Source organism: Gopherus flavomarginatus, chromosome 12, assembly GCF_025201925.1.
Source record: "Gopherus flavomarginatus isolate rGopFla2 chromosome 12, rGopFla2.mat.asm, whole genome shotgun sequence".
In the NCBI taxonomy this organism is placed as follows: Eukaryota; Metazoa; Chordata; order Testudines; family Testudinidae; genus Gopherus; species Gopherus flavomarginatus.
In genome coordinates this window covers 3,526,753-3,545,576 of record NC_066628.1, presented here as the reverse complement: position 1 = coordinate 3,545,576, position 18,824 = coordinate 3,526,753, and the positions used below count along the sequence as shown (strand labels likewise).

General features: G+C 49.1%; 1 protein-coding gene across 2 annotated transcripts; it reads left to right on the top strand.

Moving 5' to 3' along the window:
• The first annotated feature begins 6,796 nt into the window (after positions 1-6,796).
• LOC127032725 (killer cell lectin-like receptor subfamily B member 1B allele C) lies at positions 6,797-17,631 on the top strand. 2 transcript variants are annotated; one of them, XM_050920170.1, is made up of 6 exons: positions 6,797-7,355; positions 12,113-12,199; positions 12,904-13,044; positions 15,075-15,229; positions 16,422-16,534; positions 17,243-17,631. In XM_050920170.1, the coding sequence occupies exons 1-6, from the start codon at positions 7,268-7,270 to the stop codon at positions 17,364-17,366; spliced, it is 708 nt and encodes a 235-aa protein (XP_050776127.1). In that variant the 5' UTR covers positions 6,797-7,267; the 3' UTR covers positions 17,367-17,631. The 2 variants fall into 2 exon arrangements, with proteins under 2 accessions (XP_050776127.1, XP_050776128.1); XM_050920171.1 differs by lacking the exon at positions 12,113-12,199.
• The last annotated feature ends 1,193 nt before the right edge of the window (positions 17,632-18,824 follow it).

Sequence of the window (18,824 nt, the reverse complement as noted above, 5' to 3'; positions counted from 1 at the left end):
TTGTATTGCAGTGGAAATAGGATAGAAATCATAGAAATGTATGTCTGGAAGGGACCTCAATAGGTCATCGAGTCCAGTCCTCTTCACTGAGGCAGGTCTAAGTATTATCTAGACCGGTGTTCCTCAACCTTTTCTGATGCCAGGGACTGGCTTGCAGCCTTCCTAAACTGTGTCAGGGCCATCTCAGGGACCGATGCAGGTCCACGATGGGCTGGTCATTGAGAGACACTGAATTAGAGCATCCCTGACAGGTATGTGTCTAACCTGTTCTTAACACTTTCCAGTGATGGAGATTCCACAACCTCCCTAGGTAATTTGTTCCAGTGCTTAACTCCCCTGACAATTAAGAAGTTTTTCCTAATGTCCATCCAAAACCTCCCTTCCTGCAATTTGAATCCATAACTTCTTGTCCCGTTCTCAGTGGATAAAGAGAATAATGTGAAGTTCTGGGTTCTATTCCCAGTTCTACCACAATCTCAAGTGCTTGAATCCAGTTACTCAGTAAAGTGTTTAAGTATATGCCTAATATTGAATCAGTAGGATTTCAGCACCTGCTTTAATGTGAAGCCAGCTGAGACCTATTGTGCCGGGCGCTGCACAGACACACACTGAGAGACAGGCCCTGCCCCAGCTGAGATCAGGCCCCATTGTGCCGGGCGCTGCACAGACACATAGGGAGAGACAGTCACTGTCCCAGCTGAGATCAGTGCCCTGTTGTGCCGGGCACTGCACCAGACACACAGGGAGAGACAGTCCCTGCCCCAGCTGAGATCAGGCCCCATTGTGCTGGGCGCTGCACAGACACACAGCGAGACAGTCCCTACCTCAGCTGAGATCAGGGCCCCGTTGTGCTCAGGAACAGAATTTTTTCTGTAAAAGTATTTTCTGTTTTCAGAAAAAAAAATGATTCTCTTCAGTTTTCAAAACCTGAATATTTTTTGTATTGAAAATGGATTTTTTTCCCTAAAAAATGTCTGATTTCCACTTTTTCAAGGGGGAGAAAAACAATTTTTGTGGGAAACTGTTTGGCTTTTGTTTTCTGTCGTTTCAACAAAAACCCAGCAAATTTTAACCAATGCAAAAATTTGCTTTGAACATGCTTGCTTGGGTTGAAAATCTTTCTTCACTGGAAAAAAATGTTAGACCAAAAAAAAGTCTAAAAAGGTCTGCTATTTATAGTGGTGTCATTTCATAACTCCAGTGAATGTCGTTCCATTTCTCCATCCCCTGCCCTCCTCCCCATCCCCAGCTGCATGCTAAAGTGACAAGAAAATTCACTAAGCACATTGTACAGCACAAAACTCGGAGCGGGACAATTCAGCTTTACTCCGCTGGAGAGAATCCTTGCAAAATTCAGTCACTGTTTTATCTGCTTGTCACCCCTAGGGGGCAGGGTCTGACTATGCACCAATGACAGGAGCGTGGCCAGAGTTGTAATAAAATACACAACCATGTGTGTAAACATAAGCAGCTATGATTGTATTTAACCCTTGTATTCTGTGTATCTGGTCACTATTCCCAGCTAGATGCCGCCTTTGCTCACGGAGAGAGCTGTTTGACAGATTTAACTAGTCAATGGAAGCATTTGTCTACTGACCTAGCTACTGCTGCTCAGAAAGGAGGAAGAACCTGTCCTATCAATGTAGTAAATGTCTGCACTGATGTGCTCCAGCTCCGAGAAGTGTCGACTAGCTCGTAAAAGCCAGAGTTGACCTAGCTACATCGGTTAAGGGTGTGAATAAAAGAATTAGATATGTGCACGGAGGACAGGTCCATCAATGGCTGTTAGCCAAGATGGTCAGGGATGCATGTTTCTTTTTTTTTTTGATCGGCTCCTGGGAAGCAGGGACAATGGGGGGGAGGGAAGCAGGGGCAAGAGGGGGCATTGGGGACAAGAGGCCAGCAGGGGCAAGGAGGGGAGAGAGTCAGGGGTGCACAGCAGGCCCACCCCAGTCTCAGCCTGCATGCCGTGGGGATCTAGTCACACAGAATGTTGGGGTTCTTAGGGTTTGGCCTGTTTGGGCCTTCTTTTGAGATGGGATTAGCTTGATTTTGGGCTGACTGTGAAAATCGAGGTGCTTATTTACCATGGGAAAGTTGGTAACTGTGGTACGTGTGTGGGGGGGTCACGTGCCCCCTCCCTCCAGATTTGCTGCTTGGCTTGCTCTGCACGCTCCCGAGGACTGAGCATGCTCAGTAACATCTGCTGAAGCCGCCGCCCTCGCTCTGTTCCCCCCACTATGGGCAGATACGGGTTGTCTCAGGACATCATCTTATACAGAATGTCAATCCAGTGGGCCCAGCCGACTATGACAGGCCTACAGCAAATCGCTCTGTAGCCCTGCCCCCCAGCAGCAGGCAGCCCTGGTCTGTGACGCCGTAGGAATCTCAGCAGCTGGGGAAGTAGGATGCAGCAGGGACAGGGCAGGGGTGAACTGATGAGCAGGAGATGAAAACATGTGGGTGCAAAGGGCTGCTCAGGCTGCTCGGCTAGCAGCGGCGTTCTTGCCCGAAGATGGTTTCCTGTGGGCCAGCGTGACCGTGAGGCTGCTTGCAGAGGTGTGACCTGCTGCAGCTCAGTTTGCAAACCCTGATGCCCCTGAGGCTAGCTCCAGCAGCCCCCATTTTGTCTGCGTACTGTGACAAAGTTCCTCCTCTACCTTGGTGGGTCCTGCCCTTATTGGCAGATTTGCTCACCTCAGTGATCTTCCCCACAGTCTGGGTCAATTCCTCCTGTGTCTGATCAGGAGTTGGGAGGTTTGGGGGAACCCAGGCCCACCCTCTACTCCGGGTTCCAGCCCAGGGCCCCGTGGATTGCAGCTGTCTATAGTGCCTCCTGTAACAGCTGCATGACAGCTACAACTCCCTGGGCTACTTCCCTATGGCCTCCTCCAAACACCTTCTTTATCCTCACCACAGGACCTTCCTCCTGGTGTCTGATAATGCTTGTACTCCTTAGTCCTCCAGCAGCACAGCCTCTCCCTCTCAGCTCCTTGCACCTCTTGCTCCCAGCTCCTCACATGAACTTCCGCTCCTCTGGCTCTCCCCTCCCTGACTGGAGTGAGCTCCTTTTTAAACCCAGGTGCCATGATTAGCCTGCCTTGATTGGCTGCAGGTGATCTAATCAGCCTGTCTGCCTTAATTGGTTCTAGCAGGTTCCTGATTACTCTAGCGCAGCCCCTGCTCTGGTCCCTCAGGGAACAGAAAACTACTCATCCAGTAACCAGTATATTTACCCTCTACCAGACTCCTGTACCCCACTGGTTTGGGTCTTTCACAGTACCTAACAATGGGACATTCACACAGCCCTGTGATGGCTACAGTTAAAACGCTGGACTCTCACTATGGCAACAGGAGGGGTTCTCCCGGGACGTGGTACATAGGACTGTTGAAGAATTCTTCTGTGGACCTAGCACTGTCTACTCTAGGGGTTAGGTCGGTACAGCTGCATCTCTCAGGGGCCTGGATTTCCCCCCGAGACATGCAGCGATGCTGCCGTAAGTTTTCAGTGCAGACCAGTCCGCCTTCTTTCTTGGTCCACAGCTCTCTTCCGGGGCTGGAGCACATTCTCTGCTTCCTTGAATCTCTGCTCAGTCTGCTGCACAACGTATGCCATGCAGTGGGCTCTCAAATACTCCCTGGTCTGCGCGTCTGTCTCATGGATGGATAAGCGCCTAATATAGCAGCAGTGTGGTCCGATGGGTATGGCAGCATCAGACAAATTCACCAGACTTAGATTTGTGTCCTAGCTCTGCCATCTGGGTGACTTTCAGCAAGTCAGATCAGCTGTTTCCTCTCCCACCCATTGGCTTGTTTGTTTAGTTGCAATTTCTTCAGGACAGAAACAGTTCTCAACTATTTACCATAGTGGATGCATACGCAGCTCTCCGTGTTATGTGGCCACAATCCCATCCACACTGTATATATACTACATGTATGGCCCTGAGGCTGTCACATGGGCCACAGCTGTGTGCTGATTGGGCCCTAAGCAGCCCGTAGGCCGCAGGTTGAGAACCGTTCACAGAAGGTCGCTTAGCATTTGTATGTAGAGCAGCAATGGGACCATGTTGGTGCTACGGTAACGTAATAAATCCTGGTGGGACTCTTCCATGCAGCCGTGGGGATTATTCCCTCTTCCCACAATTCCCCGGGTCAGAGGGATTTCTCCCACAATCCTGAGCAAAAATGACCCACAATGCAATGGGGGCAAGGATCGGATTGCATGATAAGGGCTTACAGCTGGTTGAAAAATGGACGAAAGTTTCCACGTTCTTGAATCAAGGCTGGTTCTTTTTCTGAAAGCCCTGCTGTAGTTCAAACAGGAACTAACTCCGGGGAGTTCTATGGCTTGTGTTACGTAGGTCAGGGTTAGCCTGACCGCAGACCAAATCCAGACCACTAGATGCCTTTGAACGGACCCTGAAATCTTTTTGTTTTTCCTTATTTATTATCATTGTTGTTGGGGTGTTTTAAAATTATTTTCTCTGGGGTCTGGACCTTGGCTAGACTTTGACCAAGAAATTGGGATGTGGACAAAAAATAATTGACAACCCCTGGGCTCGATGATCACAGTGGTGCCAATTGGCCTTAGAATCGATGGACCCTGCTTCAGTTGGAAGTTTTTCAGTGTTTTTATTTATTCAATTTTTTTTTGTGAGTGGAAATTTTCATCAGAAATTTTTTAGAACTTTTTCATTTTCAATTTTTTCCCCATTTTTCAGGGAGAGGATTGTGTGGATTTTTGTCTTCTTTCCCCCCATCCCCCTGATGTTTTTCCTTTTGCCATGGGAAAAAAACAAGAGGAGAGGAAAGAAGAGGATGGGGGAGAGGAAAAATGATAAATAACTAAATATTTTGTTTTTCAAAAAACCCTCAGTACATTTCTGGGTGAAAAGATCTGGTTTTGAAAAGGCCATTTTTTTCAACCCCCAAATGCATAACACTTTCACTTTTGACAAGTCTATAGGGGCCCGTCCTTGTGCAATACATCTATACACCATGGAGGGAAGTATTGCCAAGGATCATTAAACTTTTGAAAAGATACACCCCAATGTAAAACTTTGAGAGCCAATGAGTTAGAGTATTTTTTTTTTTAATGGAGATATCCTATCTCCTAGAACTGGAAGGGACCCTGAATGGTCATTGGATCTAGCCTGTTGCCTTCACTAGGCAGGACCAAGTACTGATTTTTGCACCAGATCCCTAATGGCCCCCTCAAAGAATGAACTCACAACCCTGAGTTTAGCAGCCCAATGCTCAAATCACTGAGCTATCCCTCCCCCACCCAGTGTAGCAGGGTGCTGGCCAAAAAGGTTCTGGCCAGGCCTCTGTTAGCCCAGCTCCAGTTAAGGGGTATTAATTGGTACTGGCTGGGTGTGGCTGGCCAAAGGGCTTAGGGAAAAACACTTGCGGGTGTTGTTAGCCAGGAGGCTATATAAAGCTGGCAGGAAGGAAGCAGAAGGTGGGACAAGGAAGGGAGGAGCTTGTGGTGGCAGTGCACAGCTGGCTGAAGAAGCTATGTGTCTCCCAGGGAGCTGGCTGGAAGGGACTGTATATACACGGTGGTGGCAACTGACATGCTAGTGGGAACTGACGTGGTGGGCACTGGTGCTTGCATATTAAGTGGTCTCTGACTGATTTTTGGGACGAGCAGTGAAGCGCTCTGTTATGTGAGGACCCCTTTCACACAGCAAGCCTCTGAGCGTGACCCTCTTCATAAATTAAAACACTTCTTTTTATAATTCACACTATTATAAATGCTGGGTTTGGGGTGGAGGCTGACAGCTCATGACCTCTCCGTGTAATCACTTCGCAACCCTCTGAGGAGGCCTAACCCCCAGTTTGAGAACCCCTGCTCTAGCTCAAATAGCTGCTGTGGACTCGACATCTGCACTACTGCTGTTATCTGGGGTTAGACAAGATGCTCTAATGACCTTTAAATCTATGAAACTATTAATCACTTTTCACAGCCACATTCGCCAGCTGTTTTGATGCTGGGTTCTAAACCTCAGGGTGGGTCACCGGGGAGTAGCACCACATTCAGAGCAGTGGGTGGGCTGGAAAGGTCTTCTGCAGCGGAAAGAAAAACTTCACTGCCGGGGGGGCGGGGCGGGGAGAGTGTGTGTGTGTGTGCGTGACCTTTTTTCACCAGCTTCTAGTCAATGAGCCGGGAGGTTTGAGGAACAGATTGGGGCATGTGCAGGAGAGTAGTTCATTGCCAGGCTCTGCACCCACTTAGGGCTGCTTGTGTAAAGACTTCCCTGGAGCTAGCATGCAAAAAAAGGGCAGAGTGGCTGGGACGGTGCTAGTGACTTGGGCCAGTCCCCTCAGCCAAGACCTGAGGGAAGGCACACGACAGACCTGGACTTGAGCTGCTCGCCTGAGGCAACATCCACACTGCTATTTTTAAGGTGCTAGCTGCAGTGAAGGAAAGGCAAGCCTCACCACACATATAATGAAACAACTGCTCCAAGGTCCTTATGCAAACAATGAATATTAAAACCACCAATTTCCCGCTCCTTGGACCATGCCATTGAACTGTGCCAGGAAAGTTTGATTTCAACCACTGGGAAATGCTGGTTGTTTTTCCACGGACAACGTTGAGGGAAATGATTTTTTTTTCCCGCCAGCTTCATCAACATTTTCAGTGGAAACTTTCCACTTCTTCTGCAACCGCCCCACCAAATCCTCTGACCAAAGCCTTTCCTTTTTGGGTGTGTGTGGGGGTTTAGTTGGGGGACGAACGTTCCAAACTTTTCTGGGAAAGTGGCTGCTTTCTGCAAAAAATGTCATTTGAGTGAAACCCCCCAAGAAAACGTTTTGTTAGAAAACTGTCCACCCACCCTTTTTTTGAGCTCATTTCCGCCTCTTGAGCTAAGAAAGCAACACAGGCTTTTGACAGGTGGCTGCTGTGGACAGCCTCCTCAAAGACCATTTATTCTCCAAGCACAGAGAAAAGCAGAGGGGCAGGAGGTAAACACACGACTGTCTGCACTGGCTCTGCCTGGTGCTCCAGGGTGGGATTCGCTGCCTGCTTGAGTTAGAATCTCCATCGAATCTGAGTAGGGTCGAGCACCCAACCCTCGAAGAGCAGCTGGGTCAGAAGGTACAAATTATTCAGCCATTCGCCAAAGCCCATGCAGTGGTCAGAAGTGGGGATATTTCAACAGAGACAATATTTCCTGATAGAAGAGGTGTCGGTCATCTTATCTCAGACACAAGGACGGTGCCTTCACACCCAGCTCCCTGCCTGTCACCTTTGCTGGCTATGGCTGAGGGGGGAGTAATCGACACTTATCTCACCCACCCGGCAGGCTCCCTGCCCAGCGACAGGTCGGCCCCGGCTCATCATCACAGTGAGTGCACTTCACTTTGTGGTGTTTTTTTCAGGGGGGTGGATTTTGGGAAGCTGGGATTCCATTTTTGCTACTGTAATGTTGATAAATAGCAGGTCTAGCAATGCACCAGGGGTCAGATCCCCATCTGGTGTAAGTGGGCACAACTTCAATGACTTCACACATTAACTCTGGATTTACACCAGGGTCACAGAGATCAGAATTTGGTCCTAACTCCACTGACTTCGGTGGGGTTGCTCTGGATTTGCCTCTGGTCACTGAGGTGAAAATCCAGCCCTGACCCCATTCGTTGCAGTGGAGTCACTGGATTTGGAACAAGGTAACTGAGATCTGAATCCAGCCCTGGTACAATTCATTGCAGTGGAGTCACTCCAGATTTGGAACAGGGTCACTGAGATCTGAAATCAGCCCTGACTCTATGAAAGAAAATAACCTGAAGACAATCTAATCTCTCTTTCAAATCAGCTTCATCAAACCCAGCATCCAAAATGCTAAAATGTGTTCATCCTAATTGTATCTGTATTTCATGGCATCACTACAGGGCAGATTTAAGTTGTGTCACTGCCTTAATTGTGCATTTCCAGACCTGGATTCCTTTTCAGGGTAACCCTAACTCTCAATCTTGGGGCAGTGCTTGGTGGTAGGATGATTATAACACTCCTGGAAAGCTTTTACCAATTACATGCCACCTTGTTTCCACCTTCACACAGATTTTTGTCTGGGCATCACTATGCGTGGCTAGAGAATCAACATGTGCACATCAGCTCCATGGTGGCATTTCAGCTGGGGTGACCAGATGTCCCGATTTTATAGGGACAGTCCTGATTTTTGGGTCTTTTTCTTTTAAAAAAGATTCTATTACCCCCCCCCCCCCCCGTCCTGATTTTTCACACTTGCTGTCTGGTCACTCTAGTTTCAGCTGATTTTGAACCAGCTGGGGGTCTGGGTTTAGGTTCCTCTAGCCCAGTGGTTCCCAAACTGGGGTTTGGGAACCCTTGGGGCTTTGTGAAATGTTACAGGGGGTCTCTGGAAAAAAATCCCTAATTGTGCACAGAGCTGTCCCGGGGGACCCTGGGCAGCACAGAGCCAGCAGCCCAGAGCCCCTGGACTTCCAAGAGCTAAGCAGATCAAAGCGAGTGTCTCCCTCACACTGAGGAGATTGAAATGTCAGGACTCCTTAGAAGAAATGGAAAAAGAGGGGGATATGTTTTGCTGTCTTTAAAATTAAATAGGCAGCTAGTATTGTTTGTAAAATTATTATGAAGAACAAGTTTAAGCTTTGTTATAACGTGTGTTGTTTGCCTTGACTACTCAAGACCTGAATGCTTGTGTAGGAGGAACTCTTTGAGTTGGCTTCCTAAATACCTTCCCGTTGTTTCACATCTGATAGTCCTTGATGAAACATAGGAGCCTTGTCTTAGAACAGGCTTAGTCAAAGTGATACAAGCTATGAAAGGAGGTCTTGGAAGAGTGTTGCCATTTTCATAATGTAATAAAAATACTGTAATGATTAATAAAGTGTGCAATAAGCATGTCATAAGAACACATTTTATATTTCCCAGATCACTGCTTTTGTAATTTATACTCAGGTAAAGGAGAAAATCCCTGGAAATTTTCACTTTTAGGAGGGGGGTCGCGAGACTTGACATTTTAGTGAAAGGGGTTCATGGGTTGTTAAAGTTTGGGAACCACTGCTCTAGCCCATAGGAGAAGGTCAGCGTAAGGCTTTGACTCGCTGCTGCATGGGTAAATGAGACAGTGTTTCTAAACGATTCCAAACCAGGATCAGTCTAAGAGCCAGGCTGGCCCCTGGTGTAAACCATGGTGATGCCACTGCCGTCTACAGGGCTTTGCTGATTTTCACCAGCTGAGCATCTGGCCTTTACGCCTTGATTGATTTATTCATTTTCCCACAATGCTCAGCACCACAATGGGGACCAAATTTGCAGAGGCTCTCAACTTTCGAGTGGGCACCCAACTCAGGGGCTCCCAGCGCACTGAGGGCTAATCTCTGGAAATCTGCCGCTAAACCTTCACAGCCGGAGTTGCTGTTGGACTGGGGCCATCTGGATAGCTGTCTCCTGAGACACCGAGCCTGGATTGGGGGTACTGAGGAAAATGTGACCCCAGCGCTGAGTGACTGCAGCTTTTCTTGGCACAGAAAATGATTTCACGCAGGCCATGGGCATAGTGAGAGCAAGACCCAGTTGGTCACAGTATATTGTACAGCTCTGCCCTCCTGTGCCATTACATTGGAGGAGAGAGGCTCCGGGGGAGAAGAATGCTTGCCCAGAGCTTGGAGGACCTGGAGTTAGGTCCTTTTTTGCACACTCCCTGTCTCACCTTGAGCTAGGCACATAGGGTCAGACTTCCACAGGTGCTTAGGTGCCTGAGCAAGTTGGCTTCAGAGGGACTTAGAGGCTTTAAAAAAATCACATCTGGCTGTTTTTTTAGGTGCCTAAATACCTTAGGAAAGCTGGCCCTCCATCACTCACTGCCTGAGTTTCCCACCTGTAAGCAGGCGTAGAGAGACAGGGCAGAGTTCTGTTACCTCTGTATCTGTCACTGGTACAACCGCTGCTGGGCTTTGCGGCCAGTGCTGGCGTGCACAGATCATGAAGGAGGTTAATTTACTACAGAGGGGTCAGGGAAGAGCCATGAGAACGATTAAATGGTTAGAAAACCTGCGTTACAGTGAGAGATTCCAGGAGCTGCATCTCGTCAGCGTAACAAAGAGAAGGAGACGGGGTGACTTGATCCCAGGCTGTCAGTTCAAATATTTGATGACGGGCTCTGCAGTTCAGCCAAGGTCTAACACAACCCCATGGCTGGAACTTAAAGCTAGAGAAATTCAGGCTGGAAATACGGGTACATTTATAACAGGGAGAGTAGTGAACCCGTGGAACAATTTACAAAGGGTCCCGGGGGATTCTCCATCACTGACCATTTTTTAACTCAAACTGGGACGTTCTTCTGACAGCGCCGCTGCAGGTATTACTCTGGGGCAGGTCTCTGGCCTGTGCTATCCTAGAAGTCAGACTAGATGATCACAATGGTCCCTTCTGGCCTTGGTATCATAGGCACCGATTTCTGCTTCCACCAGTGAGTGCTCGACCCCTCTCTTGCCCTGGTCCCAGCCCCCCTCCCACCGCTGCCCCACCCCCATTCCAGCCCCTTCCCCAAATCCTCACCCTGGCTGTGCCTCTTCCCCGCCTCCTCACCTGAGTGCACCACATTCCCACGCCTCCCCCTCCCTTCCAGCATGCTGCCAAACAGCTGTTTGGTGGCAGCAAGGCAGGAAGAGCTGAGAGGTAGGTGGAGGAGGAAGTGTGGCATGCGGGGGGAGAGAGAAGCTTGGCTGCCAGTGGGTGCAGAGCACCCACTAATTTTTCCCTGGGGGTGCTCCAGCCCTGTGGAGCACCCACTGAGTCGGTGCCTATGCTTGGTATCTACGCAAGGTGGGGATAACAGTGCTGCCCTGTCTCAGAGCAGTGCAGAGAGGATAAATATTTCCAGGGTTATGATGAGGAACCATCACAACCCAGAAACTACAGAAACGGAGCCAGGTGAGTTTCTTAAGAGAACAGACTTCTGTTACCGACTCCAGTTCCTTCTAGAGTCGGGCTGACTCCTGGAGGGGATAAAAAAACAGCAACGAATTTTTAGTGCCTAAACCCATCAGCTGTGGCTCTGAACCACCGAGGAAGCAGGGTTTTTGCTGAGTCACCACCCCGAGGCAGTCCCACTCCAGTGTATCAGTGCAAATGCCTCTTTTGGCTCAATGTCCTTGTTGCTAGGCTGCCAGACTAGCACGTGAGAAACCTGGTTTTGGTTCTTGGCTCTGCCACTGACTCCCTGTGTGACCTCGATCAAGTCACTTAATTATTATTTGTATTCTCGTGGCCTCTAGCAGCCACGGTCGTTTACCAGGACGCCGTTGTGCTGGGTGCTGCACAAATCTCAGATAAAAAGGCAGTGCCCTGCCCTATTGCATTTCTAATCTGGGCCTAAGGCAAGAGACGACAGAAGGTGACGGACAAATGGATAGGGAGAATGATGAGCCCATAATGGAAGCTGTGAGGAGCTGTGGTGGCTGCACCCTCAGCCTAGCCATTGTCAAGTTTTTTTTGTAGGCTTCACAACCAAGGCGAGCGTTGGTCTCTCTGCACTGGGTCTGACAGCTCCTCCCTCTCTCTAAATCGGGCAGCACAAAGGGATCCCTAAGAGATGACACCTTCTGCAAGGTGTGTCACTGAGCGATGTGTTCTGTGTCTCGCTTTCATCCCACCACGTATTGCTGGGCTGTGGGCTGGAAATCCTGGGTGAAATTCCCAGCCCCATCTGTTGCAGGAGATGAGATGATTGGTATCGTCCCGTCCAGCCTAAGTTTAGAGATCCACTCAGAGCTAATGGTTTACACCAGTTTACTGTATCTCTGTATGATCATTAGCACACGTTCATCTCCCCACACACACACACACTTCCGGCAGTGGGTTTCCTGATCTGCTGAGCTGCGAAGAGCAGTGTCAGATCCACCTCCTTCTCAGAGACTTTTGCATGCAATTTGCTCAGCTAGCCACAGTCAAACAAGGGGGCTTCTTTCCACTGAGGGGTGAGAACTGCAAACAGGCCAGGCCAGTGTGTTAAAGGGCAGAGATGTCGCCTTGCAGATGTCAGTGGGTGTGGGTGCACCACAGGCAATTATCTCCCCTGGTGCATGCAAACCGGCTCTGCATTTCCCCCCTTGATTCTTGCAGCTTGTCCGCAGTGCCCGCTTTGGCATCGGGTGGGCTGGGCCGGGAACATCGTCCTGCTGGGAGCTGTGATAGTGTTGGCTGTCCTGGGTGAGTAGCCCCCGGCAGTGGGTTTTGGGCTGCGGCCCAGCAACACACCGGGAACTCAACACACCTTGTTGGGGCTCTATGCGAGAATCGCCGAGCGGCAGCCTCTGGCCTGGGTGATACAGGAGGTCAGACCAGATGATCCTAATGGTCTCTTCTAGCCTTGAAAGTTGTGATTCTGGGACAACTGTGCCAGATTCTCAGTTGCTATAAATTGCCTTAGTGTCATTGATCTGCCCATCGACTCCATTGGCACTACGGCTGAGTCACACTAGCTGGGATCTGGCCCAATGACACCAATGGAGCCAAAGGCACTAACGTCAGGGGTGCTCCAGGCCTCAAGCATAGAAAGAAAGAAAAAATTGGGGGTGCTCAGCACCCACCAGCCACAGTGGTTTGGCGTGGCCCCAGGGCTGGCTGCTGATCAGCTATTTGGAGGGCAGGGGAAGGGGGATGGGGCAGGGGACAGTGGGGCGAGGAAGGGAGAGGGGATGGAGAAGGGGGTGAAGCAGGGGCATGAAGAGGCATAGAGAGGGCAGGGCCTCGGGGGAGAGGTGGAGCAAGGATGGGGCCTCAGGACAGAGCGGGGGTGTATCACCCTCTGGGAAAACCAAAAATCAGCATCTGTCAATGGAGTTACGGCTAATCTACCCCAGCTGGAATCTGGCCTTGTCTTTTCCAATTGTTTGTTTCTATTTATCTTGAAGTTGGCCAGTGCCCATCCCAGACTCGCCTGACGGCAGCCGTCCCGCAGATAAATGAAAACACACCAGCATGCAACCGTACATTGGAGAGTTTCCGATCTTGCCTGAAACGAAATTTGTATGGGGTGGAAAACAGCTCAGCAGGTAACCCCCCCACGCATCCTGTATCCAACCCATCACTCACCCTCACTGTTACATACCCGGATGTTTACATAAAGCCGAGACACCTTTGTTCCCACCTCTTCTATCCCATCCCTCCTTTCATGAGCCTCTTTAATATCGCCAGGAATCTACAGCCTCAACAGTGACTGCTACCAGCCAGCCAGGGTGATCTAAGCTTTGAAAGATACAGGCAGCTTTAGCGATAATAGTGAATTATGCTTTTATAGTTCTTTAGCTGATATGTATATTACATGTGTAGCATCTAGAGGCACTGAGATCAGGGTCCCGTTGTGCCAGGCACTGCACAGACATACAGCGAGAGACAGGCCCTACCCCAGCTGAAATCAGGGCCCCGTTGTGCCAGGCGCTGCACAGACACACAGGGAGAGACAGGCCCTGCCCCAGCTGAGATCAGGGCCCCGTTGTGCCAAGCGCTGCACAGACACACAGCGAGAGACAGGCCCTACCCCAGCTGAGATCAGGGCCCCGTTGTGCCGGGCACTGCACAGACACACAGGGAGAGACAGGCCCTGCCCCAGCTGAGATCAGGGCCCCGTTGTGCCAGGCGCTGCACAGACACACAGGGAGAGGCAGGCCCTGCTCCAGCTGAGATCAGGGCCCCGTTGTGCCGGGCACTGCACAGACACACAGGGAGAGACAGGCCCTGCCCCAGCTGAGATCAGGGCCCCATTGTGCCGGGCACTGCACAGACACACAGGGAGAGACAGGCCCTGCCCCAGCTGAGATCAGGGCCCCATTGTGCCAGGCGCTGCACAGACACACAGGGAGAGGCAGGCCCTGCTCCAGCTGAGATCAGGGCCCCGTTGTGCCGGGCACTGCACAGACACACAGGGAGAGACAGGCCCTGCCCAGCTGAGATCAGGGCCCCATTGTGCCAGGCGCTGCACAGACACACAGGGAGAGGCAGGCCCTGCCCCAGCTGAGATCAGGGCCCCATTGTGCCGGGCACTGCACAGACACACAGGGAGAGGCAGGCCCTGCCCCAGCTGAGATCAGGGCCCCATTGTGCCAGGCGCTGCACAGACACACGGGGAGAGGCAGGCCCTACCCCACCTGAGATCAGGGCCCCGTTGTGCCAGGCGCTGCACAGACACACAGCGAGAGGCAGGCCCTGCCCCAGATGAGATCAGGGCCCCGTTTTGCCAGGCGCTGCACAGACACACAGGGAGAGACAGTCCCTGCCCCAGCTGAGATCAGGGCCCTGTTGTGCCAGGTGCTGCACAGGCACACAGGGAGAGGCAGGCCCTGCCCCAGCTGAGATCAGGACCCCGTTGTGCCAGGCGCTGCACAGACACACAGGGAGAGGCAGGCCCTGCCCCAGCTGAGATCGGCCCCGTTGTGCCAGGCGCTGCACAGACACACAGCGAGAGGCAGGCCCTGCCCCAGCTGAGATCAGGGCCAGCATTGACTGACATTAGCATACTCCCCACTGAGCCCTGCAGCACAGCGCCCCCTAGCACTGCACTGGTGCACTGGGGTCAGCAGTGGCTGCAAGGTAGGCTGACCAGATAGCGAGCATGAGAAATTGGGATGGGAGTGGGGGGTAATAGGAGCCTATATAAGAAAAAGCCCCAAATATCGGGACTGTCCCTATAAAATCGGGACATCTGGTCACCCTACTGCAAGGTGAGAGCACATTATTGAGCCTCTACCCTGATAACTGAACACAGCCCCCCGCCTGCCCCCACAACGCCACAAAGGGGCATTGGGGCCAGCACTGATTGTGAGGGGAGAGCGCGCCCTGCTGATCCTCCTGCTCCGCTAACTTGTAGCACAGTGCCCCCTTGCATCACACTGGGGTATTGGAACCAGCACTTACTCTGAGCACCCCATGGTGTTATGGTCTTACCACGCCCCCCCGAGTTCTGCCAATGTGCTGCACTTCGTCTCACTAAAACATTGAGTGTGAAGGCTCTGTGTGTCTCTGCTGGCGGAGCAGGTTAGAACAATCAGATCCATTATTTTAATAACTGTTCCATTTCCCCGTCCAGAGGGCTCCGAGTGCAAACTCTGCCCCAGGCACTGGGTGCTACACATGGACAAGTGCTACTGGGTTTCTAAAGAGAATAAATACTGGCGCTGGGGCCGTGACGACTGCTCACAGAGGGGATCTGACCTTCTAGTGATCCAGGACCGGGAGGAGCTGGTAAAGAACGTGCTACACTTCACCTAACATATTTGTGTCCTTGTCAATGAGAGCAGGTCATGAATCCCTCTTTTATTTTTCCAGCAACAAACTTTTGAAAGTAAAATTTTCATTCACAATTTTTCTATTCATTTCACTTTAAATTTTTCCTGTGAAAAAATGTTAGTTTTTTTCAGAATTTCGACAGATATTCTCCATTTATTTTTAATCGTTTTTTAAAACAATTTACATTTTCAGTTGTGCAGAATTATGGATTTGAAGTATTTTTTAATCAATTTTTATTGCTGTAAATTTTCAGTTGTTTAAAATCATGGGGCGGGGTCAGACACTGGGAAGCGAGATCAGACCATAATTAATTAATGACAGTAGATGTTGAGATTCAAAAAGGTTCAGTTTTGTAACAGTCAACATATACAAAGTAAGAATCCTTAAATCAAATGCTAAGTTCTCAAATAACATTTTTCTTTCTTTGCCTCTCTGTAAATTTTGATTATTGTCAGTGGAAATATTTTTCATCAGTTTGTGTGTGTACGGTGAAGTCAACATTTGCCGATAAAAATCGAATCGTCCCAAGCCTATATATTTAGGCTTGGAACAATTAAATTTTTATATAAATAAATACATTAATAGTAGATCCAAAAACATTTTACCGTGTTAAAATGATTAGGTACAAACTGGAGACAGGGATTGTTCAGCTATCACAGGGATGCGGCTACTTCTGGGGTGGTGCAGTTGGGTAACAGCTGTATAACAACGTTGCACAGGGTTTGTTCACTCAGTACAGAATCCTATATGGAAAGGGGGTGCAGTGGGCGGGTAACAGCTGACATGTTTGCCCAGGGTTGAAATGCTATTAATTATTCATTAGAGCTGTGTTTAAAAAAAAACAACACAAAATTTTAAAAATTGTCATTAAAAAAGATGGAGAATGTTTACTGATGTTCACCGAAAATGATAACCAAAAATCATCAAAATCTTGGTGGAGGGGAACAGGACTGATTCAGTTATTAATTAATGCTATACATTGTTTGTTATGTTTACTTCTAATTGGACTTTCCTCTGGTTCTGACTTGTCACCAGTATTAATGATCAAAACTCAAACTCTAGAGATCAAGTCTCATTTGCATCGTGAGCAAAGGAGCCAGAAATTCTACAATGTTCTGTTCTCTCTGACCCTGTGTCCATTTCACAGGAGTTCGCACAGAATCTTACAGGAAATCAAAATCCGGTGTGGATTGGACTCAGCATCACCTCCTCAGGGAGGATGTGGACCTGGGTGGATGGTTCCCCATTAAATCAAATGCTGTGAGTGATTCTTGATTAGTATTTGACATCAGTCTGCAATAAATACATAGTGTAAAACCCTGGGCCCTATTGAAGTCAATGGAAAATCTGCTGTTGACCTCCATGGGGCAAAGATTTCATCCATTACATCTTACAATGTCAGGGCCTCAATCCTGCAAACACATCTGGGGTTAAGTCTCAGAAGTGAATGGCAGTATGCATGGGAGGAAATCAAAACAAGTGCATAAATGTTTGCAGGATCCCGGTCTCTGTTTGTATCGTCCCACACTCCTAGGCAGAACTAGTTACAAAATGGGGAGAAACATGATTTTTTCAATCTTTTCTTTTGGTCAACATCGGAGATTTCAAAATTCAAAAGCTGAGAAAGTCCCAACTGCCTGCACAGTTGGTCCAAAAACTAGGTCAAAAACTTGCTCAAAATTTATCAAAACTTCCTGTTTTTTCACTGAAATTTGAAATTGACTCAACTTTTCATGTAAGTTTCAAAAGAGGAACATTTGCATGGTTCTAAAGATTGTCTTCTCTGCACTAGCACTCTGACTAATCACCTCTCCACCAGGTCTGGACGTAACATATCAACTCCTTTCATCTATTAGCCTATCTAGGGAAAGACTAGAGATGATGGCTGGTACCCCAGCATGCTGGATAGATCCTCTTCCCCATTTCTGAACCCACTGATTGTGACTGTCTCCTTCACTCCTTTCACAGGTTCACGGTATCGGGTCCTGCTGAAGAGAACAGCTGTGCTGCAGTAAAGAAGACTCAGATCAAGTCTGAAATCTGCAACACTCACTATAAATGGATTTGCCAAAAGGAAGCTGTGCTCATTTAAATGGATGGATTGGCCTCTGTCTGCATATATGGAATGCAGAACATCCTGTGTCCTCATCTCTATTTCAGCTAACAAAGCCTCAGGCAGCGTAAATCTGGGTAACGCCGATAAAGTGAATGGCGCAATGCTGATTTTTTACATCCATTGGGGGTCTTGGCCCTTTGACTCCAATGGAGTTACGGCCAGTTCACACCAGCTGGGAATCTGGCCCTTTGATTATTTAAAAAATAAATAAATGTATAATTTTTTCACACAGTGCTTCTAATACTGTCTTCAGAGTATTAAAAGATTCCTGGGACATTATTGTAAACATGATGGTCATGCCTAGAGGCCCCAGCTGAGATCAGGGCCCCATTGTGCCGGGCGCTGCACAGACACACAGCGAGAGACAGTCCCTGCCCCAGCTGAGATCAGGGCCCCGTTGTGCCGGGCGCTGCACAGACACACAGGGAGAGGCAGGCCCTGCCCCAGCTGAGATCAGGGCCCCGTTGTGCCGGGCGCTGCACAGACACACAGGGAGAGACAGTCCTGCTCCAGCTGAGATCAGGGCCCCATTGTGCCGGGCGCTGCACAGACACACAGCAAGAGACAGTCCCTTCCCCAGCTGAGATCAGGGCCTCATTGTGCCGGGCGCTGCACAGACACACAGGGAGAGACAGTCCCTGCCCCAGCTGAGATCAGGGTCCCGTGGTGCTGGGTGCTGCACAGACACACAGCGAGAGACAGTCCCTGCTCAGGAACAGAATTTTTTTTCTGTAAAAATGTTTTCCATTTTCAGAAAAAAAATTTTTATTCTCTTCAGTTTTCAAAATCTGAACTTTTTTGTAACTGAAAATGGAACATTTTTATTGAAAATGGAAAAAGGTTTCACCCCAAAAATGTCTGATTTCCACTTTTTCAAAGAACCCCCCCCACAATTTTTGTGGGAAACTGGCTTTTGTTTTCTGTTGTTTCAAGGAAAAAGCCAGAAAAATTTGACCAAAGCAAAAATTTGCTGGAAACATGTTTGATTTGGTTGAAAAGTTGTTCTACTCTAGAAAAAAAATGTAGGCCAAACATTTTCAGAAAATGATGTCTTACTATTTATAGCCATGTCATTTCAAACCCCAGTGAATTTGGTTCCATTTCTCCATCCCCTACCCACCTCCCCAGCAGTGCACTAAAGGGACAAGAAAATTCACTAATCACGTTGTATAGCACAAAACTCAGAGCAGGACAATTCAGCTTTACCTCCACTGGAGAGAATTATTGCAGGATTCAGTCACTGTTTTATCTGCTTGTCACCTCCAGGGGGCAGGGTCTACCTGTGCACCAGTGGAGGAACCGTGGCCAGTGTTGTAATAAAATACACAACCATGCTGGTGTGTAAACAGAAGCAGCTATGATTGTATTTAACCCTTTTAGTCTGTGCAATGACTGGAACTCCTGAAGCCAGCATCTGGTCACTAGTCCCAGTTA

Bases quoted from the DNA above. Each gene is read 5' to 3' on its own strand.
- LOC127032725 (XM_050920170.1), top strand. From the start codon at position 7,268: ATGGCTGAGGGGGGAGTAATCGACACTTATCTCACCCACCCGGCAGGC. The intron at 7,356-12,112 runs GTGAGTGCACTT...TGATTCTTGCAG, and splicing joins GGCCCCGGCTCATCATCACA to CTTGTCCGCAGTGCCCGCTT. The intron at 16,535-17,242 runs GTGAGTGATTCT...CTCCTTTCACAG, and splicing joins TCCCCATTAAATCAAATGCT to GTTCACGGTATCGGGTCCTG.